Below are 19,760 nucleotides of genomic sequence, written 5' to 3' on the forward strand. Positions count from 1 at the left end.
TAATTTATAATTTAATTCCTGAGGTATCATACAAGTCACAGCTTAATGCCTTCATTTTTAAGGAGAAACAAATTAGTCAAATATAGGTATATTGTTAAAGAATAATCTTGCTGTTAAAATTTATTGTTAGTCAATCATAAATTGTTATAAATATTAAAATTATAAATACTAAATATTACAAAAAATGTAATGAGATGGACTAAACTATTACGATCTTCAATCCAATAATGGTAATTTTTAATATAATGGCTATTTTGCTAATAGTAAATACTTCAAGTACTAACTTGTTTCTCCTTAATGATAGATAGACCAGATTGTGATTTTTGTCATCCCTCAAGGATTAACATGTAAATTATTCTTATCATAGATTAAAATACCAAAATATCCTTAAATCTATTTTCAATTCGAAACAATTAAATCTCTCAAATATTTTGTTTTATTAATAAAATAATTTCATATCTAAATTTTATATTTAAATATTTTACGTGTAAAATATAATAAATATAATTCTTATTAGCATGTATCGCATTCTTAATATTTAAGAATAATTGTGTAAAAATATTTATATCGTATTATAAATATTTTTCATGCATGTATTTATAATTTATAAACTTATTAAATGTATACGAATGCAATAAAGCATATTTAAAATTACAAGGGTTACTAAAATTATTTTTATAATTTATAGCAAAACCTTATGGATAAATATTATATTGACTAAATTATTAAATCACAAAACATGATTATTTTTTTATTTGTATAATTGTGTAAGAAAATAGTGTAATTACATTAATTTTTCGATATTGCGAATCACATTAATTTTGATTATTACTTTAAAAAAAAGACTGTATAGTGATAAATTGAAGTTTTAGAAGAAAATACAAAATAAAAAAGAGACCAACATTTTTATAAAATTTTTTGATAATTATTAATTTATAATTTATTTTTAAATATAATTAATAGTGAAATAAAATAAAAAAAACATTTTATAATCATTTTGACGGAAATATTAAGACGGTTTGAATTCTAACATTCAATTCAAGCCCTGATTAGCTCCTTTAATCCTCCAAGTTTAAAACTGCTTGTCGTTTCATTTTTATATTCAATCATTGCACATATCAAATCTCGATTTGACACCGTCACTTGTCGACTCTCCAACAACAACAACAACAACAATCGGACAGCTCACCCGGGACATCCGCGCAACTTCTCTCTCGTTATCGCCGCCCCTAAGCCCCAATTGTTACGTGCCACATCACCCAATAAATTCCCGTAAAAAAGGAATTCACTGACGTGGCAACTGCAGGGACCGCCATGATTGTTGCGTGTCGCAGAGGATTGTTGCTCATCTCTCACATGATTGAACCTGTTGATTGATTAAATTCTGGCTTGGCTTCTTTTTCACACAACCTCTCCCACAGAGAAGACTGTTAAGGACTGGGCGAGATCTACCTTCTTCTTCTTCTTCTTCTTCTTCTTCTTCTTCTTTGATTCATTGATTCATCGATCTCTCTCGCTGTTCTTCTTGTTACTCAGAGAGATATAGAGAGAGAAATTGAGCTTTCTGGTTCTTTAGAGGGAGAGGTTTGAGAGTGGTAATGGCGAGTGGAGGAGGGTACGGAGATCCGAGCCAGAAGATAGACTACGTGTTCAAGGTTGTGCTGATTGGGGATTCCGCTGTGGGGAAATCGCAAATACTTGCTCGATTTGCAAGGAATGAGTTCAATTTAGACTCTAAGGCTACTATCGGAGTTGAGTTTCAGACTAGGACCTTGGTTATTCAGCACAAGAGCGTCAAGGCCCAGATCTGGGATACTGCGGGCCAAGAACGGTACTTCTTTACTCTTTTATATGCATAAAAAAACTGTTCCTGAATTAACTTGTGGGATTTTGTTATATTTGGAAAATTTACTGTCTTTGATTTGGAGATTTGATTGATATATGTGCCGAAATCAATTTTACCAATTATAATGTGGTTCTAGAATGTAACCAATCTGTTCTTTTCGATTTGTGATTTCTAGTTTTTTAATGGAAATTATAAATATTTTTGTGATTATTTAATGGCATAGTTTTGCATTTTAGTGAATTGTATGTGTTTTATGCTGGATCCATGTCAGGACTCAGGACCATATCAACACTTGTTAGGACCTGACCTTTGTGTGCAACAAGTGATTCCTCTTGATACTTTTGATCTCTGCCCCGAGTCTCTCACCCAACCAACTCGCCCGACACTAAGTTTATCTTCCTTTTCCTTTACTAGTGTGATTGAAAAAGGTTTCCTTTTGTATTTATGTCATGTTGAAAAAGCAAATACTTGCCCTGCTTAAAGTCACTTTGGTTCTTGGAGGGGTCTCAGCATTATGCAAGTTCTCATATGTTCATCCTATTGTCGCAAATCCATTATATGTATGAGGCTTCTCCTTCTAGGGTCTAGGCTAGTTTAAAATGTTTTGTGCGTATCATATTAATTTCATTTACTTGAGTGCTTATGATAACACAGTTTTTAAATGGTGGGCACTTGGGAGTTCCTAAGAATATGAGCGTTCTATTGTTTGAATTTGGGTTGGCAATATGAACAATTCTTTACCACTTAAAAGTATATTCTTTCTAAACAGGTGATTTCTTTTATTAGTGGGAAATATCTATGAGGCTATGAGCCATCCCATTGTTTTTTATTATTATGAAATATCTTGTGTACATCACAATCTACACAGCTGGACATCATCAGGAGAATTGACTGATTCTTTTTCTAACCATCCTATGGGAATCGTGGATAATTAAATAATATGCCAATTAAAAATTATAAAAAAAGAAATGAAATGTCTAAATCTTCCTCTTTTTTTTGGTGTATATCATGATAATCAAGATTTTTCCTTCTTATTTTGTGCTCGTGGTTTAATGAGCAGATATAGAGCAGTAACAAGTGCGTATTATAGGGGTGCTGTTGGAGCAATGCTGGTGTATGACATAACCAAACGTCAAACCTTTGATCACATACCCCGTTGGCTGGAAGAGCTGCGTAGCCATGCTGACAAAAACATTGTTATAATTCTGATTGGGAACAAATCCGATCTTGAGAACCAAAGGGTGGTCCCCACTGAAGATGCTAAGGAATTTGCCGAAAAGGAAGGACTATTCTTTTTAGAGACCTCTGCATTGGAATCAACTAATGTCGAGACTGCCTTCTTGACAGTGTTGACCGAGATATTTAACATTGTAAACAAAAAGACTCTAACTGGTGCAGAAAATCAAACAAATGGCAACCCTGCATCCTTGTCAGGCAAGAAAATCATCATTCCAGGCCCTGGACAAGAAATTCCAGCAAAAAGCAAGATGTGTTGTAGCTCATTATAATTTGATCAGACACGGATTTGAAAAATGTGGTTTTTCTGTTCTATGCTCCTAATAGCAATTTTTGGAAGGTGTGATGCGTTATGCTGTAAATTTTCCATTGCTGTAGTTTAGTTTGAATGAGCAGCTGATTAATTGCATGTTCAAAATTGAGCTGAATTCTGTGTTATCTTTTGATTGGTTTCTAAGTAGCATTCTGTTTCTGAACGGCCTTAACATAGGTTGGGAGTTTCGGTTGGATTAGAAAGGAAAGCATAATCTTTAATCCATGGAACTGGATAAACACATGTACACCGGGCAGCAAAGGATCTGAAGAACCAATAATGCATCATAAAAGGAACAAAAAGAACTTCCAGAATAAAAATATGAGGAAAAAGAAGGAATATATATATATATATATATATATATATATATATATATATATATATATATATATATATTGTCTAGACTCGATTTACTATGGATACAAAATATATAATAAAACTTGTCTATATGAATTTCACATATTTGTGCCTTGAGTTATAATAAAGATTAATAACCTATCGCGGCTTAAATTATATTTGAGTGCATCAATAAACTTGCACTCATATGAAAATAAATTTAATAAGCATTAAATCAAAATGTATATAAAGAATAAGCGATTCTAAATGCAAATATTAAATCTAATAACTATTAAGCTCATTCTCATGAGCTACCATGAGCATTGGTATCTGCACCCATTATAATTTTTACGTTAATATTTTCATCAAATGTAACTTTATATCTCTCAAACTTTTGATTTAATCAATGAGCGTTTCAAAAAATATATAACATTCTTCATTCGGATGTTTCTTCAAATTTTTTTACTGAGAATTTTTATTCTAAATTGGATGTTAAGTTTTTTTTTTTAAATAAAAATTATTATTAATTAAAAAAAATCGATTAAAATAATGCTGATATTAATCTAATTAAATATTACTTATTTATTATTAAATAAAATAAAATATCATTGTACCCTCTCTCTCTCTCTCTCTCCCTTTTGCCCTTTTCCCTTGCTTCTTCCAAATACACAACGACACTCGAGAATAAGGAACCTAATCCCTCCCCGTGCGTTAACCGAACTCGCTTTCTCCTGCTTTTATGCCATAAGCTGCTGCATTGCTCTATGTGCTAAAAATCCTATCCACAATTATCCCATCTCCAACCTCATGATATAGTTAAGCTAAAAGAAAACCCTAATGCGTAAATTGATCTAATGATACAAAATAAAGAAAATCAACACAGCAAGAACTCGACTAAAATCTTCGAAGGGAATTAAAATAATTTTCGTAGCTCATCTCTAAATAGGCATTGGCAACGATTCCAATAAAATGGACTAGAAAATCAAGCATGCAACCATCGGTTCACCCCTGAAGAGTCATTCACAATGGCTCAACTAAAAATAGCTTAGTAGGCAAGTATCAATAAGCATGGATTGAACTAATATACATGCGAACAATACTAAGAAAGTGAAGAGGGCAGTTTGAATTTGGAGCAGAACCTCTAAACTAAGTTTCTAATCTCAGAAATTGGGAACACACTATTTTCAGCTTTGGTGGTGATGGCAGTGATGAAGGTGGCGGTGGCAGTAGACTTGAAGGATATGGGTTATTAGCAAAATCACACTCCAATCATTTTGTCAAGCGAAAGAACCAATAGATTGATCAAGTTTAGTGACGACATTGAGAGAGAAGAAGTTAGAGAAAGCTAAGTTTTTCTGGACTCTCTCTCATGTGACAATAAAAATCTCTCACTTTACGAACTTAGATTTACAGCAAGTAACTTTAGCCGTTGGTAGCTTCTTTAGTTGTCTCAGATTCCTCAACTTTTTCAATTCCATTCATATCCTGCACTTCATTAGCCTCAACATTGTGTTTTTGCACTGAAGAATCCTTTTCAATCTCCATGCGTGCTGAAAGCCTTTCTAGCAGTTCTTGGCAGTCGATGGCTGTCACCATCACACTCAAACTGGCCCTACCCTTCCAGCAGCCAATGGCTATTGTTGAAGCATCCACCTGGATAGGCTCTGCCAAAGTTTTGGTATCTGCAGACAGAAATAATAACCTAAACTTACAAGTTAATGTACTGATTATGACACACAGGAATGTTACATACCTCTTAAAACTACCACACTGCAACCCAACATAAGCTTGGATGCCTTCTCCCCAAACTCAGCATCAACAAAGTCCTTGAATTTGACAGCTTTATACTGCAAAAGATGCTTGAAGTCTACTGTAGAGGCATATAGGATCTGTTTGGTGATGTGAGAAAGAATTACTGGCAGTCCTTCAGATGATATCCGAAATGCACATGGAGCAGTCGTACCTACTCTTGATGTTTGTTGCTCCTTTAGAAGGAAGAAGGATGAACAAAATTGGTTATTCATCAATGGAAAATTCTTAAGTTAATCAAGCTAACCATCCTCTATTCTTGGGATGTTTAGACAAAATAAGCTTTGGTAGGTGATGCATTGACTAGAATAAGCTCAGCATGGTTATTTTACTAACATATTACAGTAAGGGTATAGAAGCATTACACATTTCTGAGGATTTAACCCAAAATCGTTCAGAGTGGAAAAAGCGAATCCATATAGCCGACCCCAAATTTTTGGGATAAAGGCTTAGTTGAGTTGAGTTGAGTTGAGTTGAGTATTACAGTAAGGGTATGATATTCAGAGTTCGCCGACTTATGAAGGATAGCACCAATAAGCCAAAGAGGAAGAACAGAATAAGTGGAAAAATGCTACAACAATGGCTCCGGAAAGTAATGTGCAAAATATAATAGAAAAACCAGAAATAGCACAAAGATTCACTTACAAACATCTTAAGGCCAACTGAAGATATCTTAAGTTGCTGACCAACAAGGAGATTCAGCTCTAGAATATCCTTGACTGACTTTGAAATATAGTAAATTCTCTTCACATGATTAGTGTCACTGTTTCTCGAGATTAGGTGACCACTGAATGGAAATGATTCATCAATACCATAAAATTCCTTTATGCTATTGATAGTGGCTTCATCTTTGAATAAAATAACTGGGTCAACTCCTTTCCATTTGCCTTGAATTTGTAACTTTCTCTTCCCTACAGCCTTTGCAGATGGAATCCCATCATCAACCAATATTTGGTTTTTCTCTGAATCATTTTCATCACCGATATTACAAGGATCAGTATCTAAAGCAGCCTTGTCTGTTTCATTCTCAACTAAATCAGCCTCTGCAGCTGCTTCAGAAAATTTTTCCGATGCGGCATCTTCTGAGTTTAGCTCCACTCCATTATTACATTCAGTTACCTGTTCTGATAACTTTTCTTGTTCTTCATATTTTTTGGTTAACATATTCCCTCGCTCACTGGGTTTCTCCTGAATGACTGGGGGGAAAAAGAAATTCGATGATATGTAATAAATGTCTAACGTGGGAAGCAAAAAGAGAGAGAGAGAGAGAGAAAAAAAAAACGAAGTACATAAAATGGGAAAAAAAAGGAAAGAAATAGGTGAAATAGAAGTTCTTCACTACAGACAAATCATGATCTATATCAGCTAACAATTAAGCATTTTGCAAATGGCAGGTGCAATATAAGCTGTTTGAGCAGGATGCGACTATCCCCACAAAAGATGGGAAAAAGAGTCTAAGAGTGGAGTGAGATGTAGAAGCAATGCAGCCATTAACAATATCCATAATACCCCATAAGCCTATCATTAGGTATCTCCACGTTACCTGCTTATATTCCTAACAATAATATGGTGCCTCAATTACAAAATTACCTGGCAAAGAAGAGAGTTTGTGGAGGATGGCAATGAAGAAGGCCCCGCTGTTCTGATCATGAGGCACTATCCTCATGCAACGTTCTAAAGGGAGATCGGAAACATTTATTTATACTTGGTTGTTTTGCTATCCCCACCTACACTATAAAAGCTATCCCCATTCCCTACCCCACTTGCTCTTTTAAGCCCTTCCCATCTGCTCCACTGCCTCTCCCCCTCATCCTTATTCCCTCTCTACCTCACTCACCACTCACTTTGACCTCGCCATCACCTCTCAGCCTCTAACACTTTCCATTCTTAACAAAGGCAATCTACCTCTGAATAATCCAATGGAAATGTGGCATATTTTGTAGTGGGTTTTGTGTCGTACTGGATTATGTTTGGGTTCCAGTGAGGAAGAGCTTGGTGCTTGATTTTGAGAGGTAGGTGTCCATGGCACAGGCGACAACCACCATTGAACCACTCCTCTCTCGGCACACCCATCATGCTTTAGCCACCATTAAACCAATCGCATGCCTTGCTGGTCTTCTCGACAATGATCAGAAGAGTATAATGGCTGTCTTCTCGGTAGTGGTCAAAAAAGTACTAGCATCAATTCTAGCAGTGGTCAAACGAGGAGAGTCGAGAAGATTGAGGTTGGTTTGTGTTAAATTTGGGACTTTGTGTAGGATTCTTCAATTCCTAGGTTTAGTGGGTTGTAAGGTTTGTTTTTGGGACTTTCTTTGGTTGAAAATTTGTTAAAATATGATGTTAATTTGTTGAAATATTGATTGAATATTGCTGTGAGATTGAAAAATTGATGTAGGAATGTTACGTAGCAGACCTTTAATGCCCTTTGAAACAGAGAAATAGGGAGAGAAAAATATAAATAAACTGGGTTGAGAAAAGAAACAGAAAGGGGAGAAGATTTAGAGAGAATATAGAGAAGAAGAGAGGTAATTCTTGTATTTGATTCTTGAATGAAGAATACAAGTACTTTTTTTATATTTTATACTCAGTCTACTCTTGGTAACTGACATAGACATACTCAACTGATTACAAAAGATTCCATAACTGTTCTATAACTACTTCCTGCCTCCCTATTAACTAATCTCCTAAGTCATAACATTCCCTACTCCTTGAAATCATTCTTGTCCTTAAGAATGAAGAAAGGAACAACAATCAATAGACCACCTCCTACTATTAGGTCCTGATTCCTGAATGAATTTTGATGTTCAAAACTAATATATTGAAACTGGCCCTTTTTTTCCCTTCATATTTGCCTTTCTTTCTCTGACTTCTCCATCTTTCAAATTTATCTTCTTTAAGAATTACAGATGCAACACCCTTCAAGATTAATTTCTTCTTTAGCCTTTTTAATTTCTCCCATTTATCCTCTATGGAAATTAGGAAAACACAAAAACATAACTTATAATCATTGTTCTCTTGAATTGGTAAGATCAATTCATCCCCATTGCTCTAAGAAACTGCATTGTCCAGCAAGATTTTCCTGTGACAAAAGCAATTTTTCATGAATTAAATAGGCAATTTAATAGCATCCCACTCCATTTCTCAAACTCCAACAATAAGAACCTCATCCTGGTTGGTTAACATATGCTGAAGGCCATGAAAAAATTTTGGACTTTCTTCACAACATGATGAAATTTAGGAGGAGGAGAAATAGAGGGAAGAGAATTGAAATGAATCTCAAAGGGTTACATTTTCATTTACTTGTGTTTTAGCAAAATACATAAGAGTTCATATTTATAATGGAAGATACAAGATATATGGCAGCCCATAAATCACTCCTTAATACAAGCATTAATTAAACTAATCAATCACATGATTTTCTCCAAAGCATAACCCATAAATTAAGGTAAAACCTCATCAATTACAACACAACATAATGCTCAAGAGATTCTGAATTTCTTTCTTCAAAATTATGTTCATCAGCATCTTTAATCCCAGAATCAATGTCTATTGCTTCTTGAATTTGAGAAAACATTCCACAATCATTCTTAAGAAATTCCTCCGTTTTCCCCTTTATTTTTAGCTAAATTTGGAATTTTTGTTCCAATTCTTGGGATAGATCCTTAAAATCAGTGATTCATACTTCTTTCTCCATAGCAGTACCAAAGTTTTGTGAATCCTTTTGTTGAGGAATTAAGAACTTTGTTGGAGTTGGAAGAATCCTCTTGTCATTTACCCCATTATGTTCCTGTGATCCAGAGGAAATTTCCTTTCCAAGATTCCCTCCCAACCCTAATATAAGAGACTTCAACTCCCCTATGACATTTTCCATAGAGTTCTTGATCTCCATAATCTCTTTTCTAACTCCTTCCACGTCATGCCTGACTTCATTTTGCAGGTTCTTGAAGTGAGCCTTAAGCGTCTCCATCTCCTCATCTTGCGAGATTCCAGCTGTAAAAATCTCAGTTGTTCTATTTTCCATAGAGTTCTTGGTCTCCATAATCTCTTTTCTAATTCCTTCCACATCATGCTTGACTTCATTTTGCAGGTTCTTGAAGTCAGCCTTTAGCGTCTCCATTAGAGGTGTACATGGGTCGTTTCGGTCCGGTTTAAGGATATATGCAAAACCAAACTGATCACTTTGGTTTTATATTTCTTGAAACCAAAGCCAAGAATTGGGACTTGAAGACCATGGCTTTCGGGTCTGATCAGTGTAACATGATTTCTGTTAGAAAATGGAATCCGAAAATGGAATTGTATTCAAAGAGAAAAACTCAATTTTCATCAGTTGCATTGAACACCATTTAAAGAGAAAATAAAACACTCAAGTGAAAAACTTATTGAGAACAAAAGTCCAAAATAAGCACATAAGATTACAAATCAAGCATACAAAAAACTGCAATTTTCTCTTAAAGAGCAAAATCTATATCAGCTGTAACTGAGGAGAATTGAGGGTTTGGCAAGGAGAAAGTACCAAATACCAAAGTAGAACAATCAAATCATCAATTTCTCATGGATGACATTTGTGAAAAATCTCAGCAAGAATTAATAAAATCCACATGCATGCCGATCTGTAGATTCTACGAGTTCTAACCATACCGATCTTCAGATGCCAAAAATCCCAACTTTGATAGAGAAAGAAATACCATATAACCAAATGCAAAATAGAGAATCTGTATTTGCCAAATAACCTACAGTTGAGAAGGATGAAATTATGAAGAGGGTTGGATTCAATGAGAAGGATGAAAGGCTGCAGTTGAGAGACAATAAAAAAGAATTGAGAAAAAGGAGGTGGCTTCTTGTGTTGTCCCTTTTAGTAAGCATATATATATTGTGATACTCGGTTTGGGTTGGGTTGGTTTAATTTTATTAGCGAACCTGAAAACCAAACTGAATATTCGGTTTACTTTTATTTGCAGCCCAAAACCAATTTGCAATTGTTTAAAACCATTATTTTTTGTTGTATTTTATTCGGTTTATTCGGGTTGATCAGTTTTTCAGTTTTCATGCACACCCCTAGTTTCCATCTCCTTGTGTTGCGAGATTCCAGCTGTAAAGATCTCAACTGTTCTTCCACTTTCCCCAATCTAATTGCCTCCTGACACACCATAGCGGTTCTTGCCAAGATTGTGACCAAGAGATCCCAATTGCAGGTATAACCCACCTACAATCAAGAAAGATTCTGAAATTTGCACATTGGAAACCCTAAGAATGGGTTTTTTTTTTTTTTTTTTTTCTTTAAGCAAACAATAGGATAGGAAAGAAACTTAAGGAAAAACCAAGAAAGGAATATAGAAAGAAGCATTTCAAGAAATAAATAAGGAGAATAATAGAAAGAAGAGCAGAAGAAGAATTATGAATTCCAAGAAGAAAGGAAGAAGGAGAAGAAAAATTAGGGTTTTGCGAAGAAGGAAGACAAACTAAAGCTTTGATACAAAGAAGAAAAGAAACAGAAGAGAAAGAAGGGAAAAGAAAGAAAATGAGAGGTAAAGAAGGAAGAAATCCCAGGAAAAGAAAGAAGAATTAGAGGGCAAAAGAAAGAAAGGAAAAACAGAAAGAAACTTCAATTTGGACATGGATGCAACTAAGAAAAACTATTTTGCAGCTCCAACCAACTCAGATTCAAGCTCTGATACCAACTATTACGCAGTAGACCTGTAATGCCCTTTGAAACAAAGAAAAAAGGAGATACATAAATATAAATAAATTGGGTTGAGAGAAGAAACAGAAAGGGAAGAAGGTTTAGAGAGAATATAGAGAAAAAGAGAATTCTTGTATTTGATTCTTGAATGAGGAATTCAGGTACTTTTCCTGCATTTTATACTCAGTCTACTCTTGATAACCGTCACAAACACACTCAACTGATTACAATAGATTCCATAACTGTTCTATAACTACTTCCTGCCTCACTATTAACTATTCTACTCCTTAGTCATAATAGGGAATATGATGTTCAATTTGTTCAAACTTTGTTCAGCTTGTTCAATTATTGTGAGAAGATGATGAAGTAGAACGACATCATTTTGCTTATTGGCTTGGGCATTTTGTTCATAACCGATGAACCAAACTGAACCAATTCGATTCTTCTATCATTTTGGTTCAATTTGGTTTCCATTTTATAAAATTTCAATATTTTAGTTTTTATGGATTGGTTCGGTTCGGGATCGAATCAATCCGTTGTTCACCCCTATCCAAGATGCCATAAGTTTTGAAATTTTTATCCGCAACATAATAATGCTAATAATTACTATGAGAATAAAAGAAAGTATTTAAATTGTCAGATTGCTTTAATATGCATCTAGAAACATTATGCCCATGGTACTCAGATCTTTTGAGCTTTCTAGGAGAGGAAGCCTAATTTATTTTCATGAAAACAATCTAGATGATCAGCAACAGATCAATCCACCAAAAAGTTTCAAAATATGAACGCCTCTGTCACCCTGACCATTGTTAATTTCAATCTTAATTTCATCTCCTAGGTCCTAACTAATTTGATCAAACATATTTTTTTTTTCCAATTTTCACTTTATGCTCCCCTTCACAAAGATTCTTCATGTAGAACTAGGAAATTAGAGATAAGAGAAAACAAATCCTTACAAAAAGGAGAAACTAATTCTCGATAATTTTTATTAATTTTCAATAGTAATTACAGTCAAAAAGCTACTGAATAATAGAAATTAGCCTTATTTATAGAGCTTACAACTCTAATCAAATTAGGAATACAAACCCTAATTCAAATCTAATTAGGAATTTTAAACTAATTAAACATCCTAAATAAAATAATTCTTAAATATAATAATAATAGTAATAGACTTCCTAAATAAATGAAACACTAATTTCCCTAATTTTACATGGAATATAATTCCTAAATTATATTAGGATCTTCCTCTTCCCATACTGCATTAATTGTCCACCATGGAAGGAAGAAGAAAAAAACCAATGAAACCGTAATTAAATGAACCATAACTTTCTTGTTTAAGCTTTTGACTATTGCTTTTTCATTATTAATATTATCTTAAGGGATGATTTGAAAAATTGATTAGAAGATAAATAAAAACGCAACTGTCCAAATTGAGAAACATCTAAACATTTAAACAACAAACCAAAACGAGGAAAATGCTTGTTAGATGTGCGACATAGTTAATACCACTGCAAAACGATAAATGTTAAACTTGTGTTGTCCAATGAAGAAAAATAATAAAATCCTATAAACTGCATGTCAAAGGCATCAGAGCAAGTTTCCCTATACAGCATAGGCTCAATTATTCTCTACAGAAAAGCAGATAGTCTTTAACAGACAACATCCAAAACATGCTTAAGTTCAGAGTATTTGTGAAACTGAAAAATACTATAGTATATATCATAGAGGATTGCTTTGGTGTAACAATAAAGTTACTCCATTTGTGACCTGGACGTCATGGGTTCAAGCCACAGAATTGGCTGCTCTGTAAAGCAGGGGTGAGGCTGCGCATGTCAACCCTCCCCAAAACCCACAAATGTGGGATATTTCGTGCACTGAGTCACCCTTTTTTATATAGTATATATCACACTAAATAACACTATCCTTAGAAAACTATGCTAAACATGACGTTTATACAATTATGATGTATCCTTCAACAAAAAAAGCTCAGCATGAATAACAAACCTTCCATTTTCTTAGAACTGGCCGACGAACAAGTTGAGAAAGCTCACTAGAGACATCAACTAGCTCAACAGACCCTCCACACTTCCTTAAAATCTAAGCAAATTAACATTGGTGCCAAAAAGAATAACATTTAGAATTAAAAAAAATAACATCTAGATATGATAATAATTCTCAAAGATTAATAAATTACCTCAGCAACAACAGCCTCATTTTCAACTGGATTCATTGAGCAAGTTGAGTAAACCATTCTTCCCCCAACTTTAAGCAAGGATAAGCCTACAGCAATCAATATAAATTACTTCTTAGTCTGTTATATTATATGGTTCCATTTGAAACAAATCCAGTCACATCAATTTAAAAATCCAGAATACTCCAGCAACAAAAAAAAAAAAAAAAAAGATTTACTGTTCATACTGCAAACCCTATATCCTGTCTTCTTAATTCCAAACTTTAAATCCCAAACATTCTAGTCCTTAGCCCACCATAACAACACAAGTAGACTGATATAATTATATACTTTACAACAGGATATGTCTTTGGCAATTTACTTGTAAAATTTCATTATCAACTAATCAACTTATATTACATCACTTACATTATGGACTTGTGCTTATCATTAATCCTAGAACAGCAACAAATTAAGCTAAAATTTGAAATATGCAACTGCCTCATGCAACTAATAGATTGCCGACCAGAAAAGCCAAAAAGGATAGATATTTAAAATTGTACAGCAATTGTAATTGAGGATTTTCTAATCAAGCTACCTCGCATTGCTATCTGAATTTGTAGGTTATGAAGCCCATTGCCCATCCCTGAATTCCTGCATAAAGAGAAAAACAAATGTATTCCACTCAGAAGGCAATTTAAAATATAAATGGATATTCACAAGAAAGTTTTTTAAAGAAAAATCTATATATTCTAACCATTTCCTCCACAGATCAGGAGCCTTGCGAAGGGTACCATCTCCACTGCAGGGAACATCACATAAGACACGATCAAAATAAGTTTACTAACGGGGGCCTCTAATTCAATCTCAGAAACTTTAATGAAATTTTTGTTTGCACGGCAGCCAGGGAAATGTTGGGCTTCATTATTTGTCACAATTAAGTTAGCAGTGCACATTCATTTTGTTTGGTGGATCAGAAGATTACATCTTTGGACATCAAGGTCATTTGCTATGACCTAAACAAGAAAACAAAAGGCAATAATGAATTAATTTCACATAAAAACAGCAAAATGAGAAATCTTCATACCATAACACTACAGAGAATTTATTCAAACAAACTTCTAGGAGGTTCCAAGTATCATTGCGTTCACAGTAAAGATAAGAAGAAACAAAATAAAATAATAGAAAAATATATTAATAAATGCATAAATGGAAGATTTAATGTGACTTTTTTTGACAAGGAAAATGTTGCTTATCAGTAACTACCAACAGATGAAATGGGGAAAGCACTTATGGTGAAACAAAACAAAAAAGAGCAAACAAAGCAGATGAAAAGCAAAGTTAACTAGAAAGCACCATACATTAATAGAGGGGAACAGGAAATATCAAAGGAAAACAAACCATTCCATCAGGCAGTGATCCTGGTTTTGTTGATTGATATATAATCTCCAGCAACTGGAATGTTTTTGAACCTGGCACAGCACACACTGAAAAAGGAAATGCTTATATTAGGAAAGGGACCGAGGGAATATAAAAAGGAATTATGCACCATAAGCTGCTTACTATCAAGTACAAAATGATGTGGACGTACATCCAAGAATAGAGGAGGTACCTGCATCAAACAAAAACATATAGTGAAAGTGAATTCACAACTGGTTAGAACAGTAAACACATGAAAAATCAATAAGTGTATGCTCTGACAGAAAACACAACACAATATCTTTAATAAACACCATTGTAGTTGCCCACCATGCTGACAGCTTCCTGTCTTGTGATGTTTCCAATTTCGTTTTCCAGCTTTAAGAACTCATGAAACCTGATACATTTGATGAGAATTGTCAATTTGCTTATAAATAAAAATAAAATAAAATTTAGAAAAATGAACCAAATAACCAAGAGTTTAATGAATTGGGGGCAACAGGCACATATTGTACACATACTCTAGCATTAATACAAACCTGGAATTTGACTTTGTATCTACAAGTGAGAGTAGCTATGTGTTCTCTAGGTGGTAGGAAGTCATTACAGTATATGGATGTAAAATTGGATAAAACAATTTCCATATAAAACAGCTATCAGAAAGCATTCGAAGCATGCAGCGCCAAAAGGGAGGAAGTTTACAGTGATGACAAACATGGAGAAGAGAAGCAAGAAACAGAATATATGCTAATTTTCATGTCCTATTGTCAAATATAAGGAACTTATAGAATAAGAACTATATATACTAATGTCATCCAGTCAAAATCTACAAACTTCTAATAAGCTATCTTATAATTTGATATATTATTTTTTTCTGCTGAAATAACCTGATTCTAAATGGCACCCTGGACGCATGATGCATCATCCAAGACATCAAAGCTATCCAGCACCAATTACATCTAATATTGCTGCTTCAAATCCTGTCATCCAAAATATCCATCCAAACCATATTAACACCCACTTCAATACATCTAGCACATATTTCAGTCAAATAAATACTCTCGCAAAGAAATGCTTGTGATTTGTATATCACATTTTGTCAAGGATAATATAAGTTAATGCCACAAGTTTTCAACACCTTATTTATTGACAATACAAGTATAAAAAGATAGAAGAGCAAAAATAAAATTTCCAGCTATACATGACCCTCAAATTGTAGAAAAATAATTCAAGACTGGAGCACATATGATAAATCTTTACTAACCTTCTAGCTACCATTTATGGCCTAACAAGCATCCAATCCAATCCAATCTAACAGACTTCTGAAATCTAAATTTTAAACTTAATGCATTGTTCTATGTATTTGTTTGAAAGAACTAGAGACCAGACAACTGGTGCTATTGGCACTAAGTGGCACACTGATTGCATCTAAGGTGCTGTAGCCAATAAGAAAAAAGGGCAGAAACATTTTTCACATGTATGTCCTCTTTGAGCCCTTCACTTCATTAGGAAGCAATTTTATATTGTTACTTTATATAAATAATCACTTGTCACCATTAATAGAAGATAATCCATCTTACTCTCCATGTGGCATGCATTAATATCAAACAGTTGTCAGAAAAATCAGACGACAGCACACAAGCAAGCAGGTATCACCATTATCAGACAGCACACAGTCAAACACAAACCAAGATGCCTTCAAGATAAATGCAATAAAACAGTAATTTGCAATTGGGCATTCATGATTTACCTCTCAAGGGCTTGGTTCTTCCTTAGCTGCATTCGAGAAAAATTTGAATGCCAAGCAAGATTATCCAGATACCAAGGCAATGGTCTGATGGCCTCCACTTCACCACCATCAGTGACCTGGAAAAAAATGACAAAAAGAGAGAAAGCTAATAACAAACAATTGGCAACATAATTATCTATTGCAAAATATATTATGTAAACTTACCTCAGCTTTAAGTGATTTGACAAAGCCATCCTCTAACTGAGATCTAATAACTGTACAAAATTGGCTACTGCAAGGAAGAACAGAATGAACACCTGTGAGTTCTGATACAGCAGCTTATCACAAACTAGAATCCATGAATAAATCATAATATTGCCAGGTTTTCTCGTGCTGTTCGATTTAAAAGCTAATCTTTTTTTTTTGGTGTATCCTTCATCAATTTTTTTAAGTTGAGATGATAATGGGGGCAGCACATTAGAACATGTACATAAATCCTAAAGTTCATTGTTCATATGCCTATTCCTTACTTGCATGTACAGCTTCCAGCTTCTTAATTCTATTCAAAATAAATAAACAAGACCATCTAGTCAGATTCTATGGGGTCAAACCTATGGGACTTAAGGAATGATGGAAGGAAATAAAAAAAAAGGCATTGTACACCCTACACGAGGTTTATCAATAAGTGGATGTCTGATAATAAGCAAGGAACATTCATCAGTGCATATCCTGATATCCAGTGCCTATAGACAATCCTAATTCTCACTTCTCTTAAACATGTACCATCAATTCCGATCATTCTACTGTAAAATCTACAACATCTACATTAAGATAAACATCTTAACTCTTCACTCTTCATATCAAGTACTACAGTCCCTTTTGACTCCTCGAAATGTACATTTTCAATGATTCTCTAGTAGGGAACCTATTCCTTGTGACAATAACCCTGAGTTTGACCTGCTCATGTCCAACATTCTAATTTGCTGTCATGAGTCAAGGACAACTCTCTTGACCATTACACAGGAACCTTATGCATGTGGGCACTTTATAGTTTATGCTAGTTGACAATTACACTGCCAACTTCTAAATCTATCCAAGAGGTCAATAAATTTATGTCCCTAGCAAAGATGACTGAATATTTCTCTTGATGTTGAGATTTAGTTCTAAAATATCTCGAGTAAAACTTGCATTAGTCATTACAAGTAATATCCATCTTTCTTGTTTGCAACTAACTGGGATTTAAAATTTGCACAAGATTAAGGAATAAGTTATAAATTTTTAAGGGCTGTGTCAGGCATAAATGAATCTTCCAATTTAAAAGACAACATCAGAAGACGCGTATGGACCTGCAACTACTGAACTAGCTAGGCCATAGTCCAAGCAAGCAAGGAACTCTAAAGCACATACTCTCAGGTTCCCAAAACCAAAGAATTCACTGAGCCCCCTCAATTGACTCCAATTTAGTTTTGAATCTCTACATAGTTCCTTCCACTAAGGTTCTGTTTGGATGGGGTGAGGGAAGGGTAATTAATGGAAGGATAAGGGAGGGTAAGGAAGGGGAAGGGTGAAGAGGGTTATAATAAAAAAAATCTCATGTTTGGAAAGAGGTGAATTAATGGAAAGGTAAAGAAAGATGATGTATATTCTTCATGTTTAGAAAGAGGTGAAAGAAGGATAAATAATTATTATAAGTACAAAAATATCATTTTTTATTAGATAATTTATTAAATGATAAACTCATTATGATAAATCTTAAATTTGTAAATAATAATAGTTTACTATAAATAAATCATAAATTTAATAAATCAAAACAATAATGCACAAATCTAACCAAGATTGAATAGAAAATGGATTATTTAGAAAAAAAAATGATAATTAAAACATAATAATTAAAGCAAACTATTGAAAGAATAAATAAAAAAATAATAATTGAAGTATAATAATTGCAGTAAACTATTTAAAAATAAATAATTAAAAGCATATAAACTATGTATGACCACTTATTTATTTATTTATAGTGATAAGCTAAATTTATTTTTAATAAATATAATTGAATATTTAATAAAAAATTAAGATACAATAGAAAAATAAAAAATAAAATAATTTTCAGCTCTAAGCTCCTCTCTCCTCTCCCCTCTCCCCAACTTATAAAGGCCAAGGCAGAATAACACTTACTCTTACTTATCCTTGTCCTTTGCTGTCCTTTGCTAACTAACCTCCTTCTAATAGTTACATACCCCCTCCTTGTGCTTGTTTACCCCTCCCCCACCCCCACCCCCACCCCCCCCACCAAGAGCATAACAGTTAACAATTCAAAAGAAGAGGGAATCACAACATGCCTAGAATTGATTCTGAAAGCAGCAGGCAATGAAGTTCGAAGAACTTGTACAAAGGTGTCCCATTCTTCCCGTGCCACTATCCCTTGTTCCTGTTACAAAAACGACATAAAACCTACTAAATCATTTCTTAGCCAAAGAAACAAAAAGAGAGAATATATATATATATATATATATATATATATATATATATATATATATATATATATTAAGAGAATAAATACCTTGTAGTATTCATCGAAGGCCTGATTTTGAGTGGCGAAGGGCTGCCAAGTAGGATTATTAGTGGTAGTGTTGTTGGGATCAGACGAAGAGTCGAATTTGGGGCGTTTCCAAACGTTCTCTCGGCCATCCCGGAAGTGCTTTCTTTGAGTTCGAGACCTTTTTCCTCTTCCTCTGCCGCCGCCCATTGTTGCTCTTTTCTCCTTTGGTTACTCTGTGTAGCTCCTCGTCGCTGCTCCGTTAGGCGAACTAAAAGCTGTGATGCAATCCAGGTTCGTGCAACACCTGTTGGCTTAGCGGCCCTAGTCCCCAGAGCCGCAAATGAACCGTGCGGAGCCAAATTTTGAAATATTTGGTTTATCATTTTTTTTTTTCACTTGAGCTTAACTCTTTAATGGGTTTGTATGCTATTGCTGTTGTGTTCTGTTGTTGCTGATTTGAAACCGTTGTTTATAGAATTATTGCTAGTTTACATATTTAGTAATAAAATAAAAAATTATTATTAATTAAAGAAATTATTTATCATGTGTTTGATTAAAATTATTGTTTAAATTACTGTTGAGGGCGAAACCATAAAAAATGACTAATTACAAATATAATATTTTAATTTTATTAAAAATTAACTACTTATTTTGTTTCTATTATTTTTTTATAATTATATTCA

The 19,760-nt window shown here is 33.9% G+C and overlaps 2 protein-coding genes across 3 annotated transcripts; one reads left to right on the forward strand and one right to left on the reverse strand.

Moving 5' to 3' along the window:
- The first annotated feature begins 1,367 nt into the window (after positions 1-1,367).
- On the forward strand, positions 1,368-3,510 carry LOC110666652 (ras-related protein Rab11D). 2 transcript variants are annotated; one of them, XM_021827227.2, is made up of 2 exons: positions 1,368-1,831; positions 2,907-3,510. In XM_021827227.2, the coding sequence occupies exons 1-2, from the start codon at positions 1,599-1,601 to the stop codon at positions 3,352-3,354; spliced, it is 681 nt and encodes a 226-aa protein (XP_021682919.2). In that variant the 5' UTR covers positions 1,368-1,598; the 3' UTR covers positions 3,355-3,510. The 2 variants fall into 2 exon arrangements, with proteins under 2 accessions (XP_021682919.2, XP_021682920.2); XM_021827228.2 differs by having other exon boundaries at positions 1,397-1,831; positions 2,937-3,510.
- A 1,493-nt stretch (positions 3,511-5,003) lies between these two features.
- LOC110666662 (uncharacterized) lies at positions 5,004-19,422 on the reverse strand. The gene is given in 17 exon segments (XM_058128622.1): positions 5,004-5,413; positions 5,485-5,716; positions 6,186-6,736; positions 7,131-7,236; positions 9,223-9,614; positions 13,212-13,317; positions 13,415-13,500; positions 13,989-14,044; positions 14,148-14,226; positions 14,229-14,406; positions 14,792-14,877; positions 14,954-15,002; positions 15,140-15,206; positions 16,560-16,675; positions 16,764-16,830; positions 18,878-18,966; positions 19,099-19,422. Coding segments are annotated over 17 exon segments (2,706 nt in total). The 5' UTR covers positions 19,285-19,422; the 3' UTR covers positions 5,004-5,153.
- Between the last annotated feature and the right edge of the window lie 338 nt (positions 19,423-19,760).

The sequence above is a fragment of the Hevea brasiliensis genome, chromosome 10 (genome assembly GCF_030052815.1).
Source record: "Hevea brasiliensis isolate MT/VB/25A 57/8 chromosome 10, ASM3005281v1, whole genome shotgun sequence".
Classification (NCBI taxonomy): Eukaryota; Viridiplantae; Streptophyta; class Magnoliopsida; order Malpighiales; family Euphorbiaceae; genus Hevea; species Hevea brasiliensis.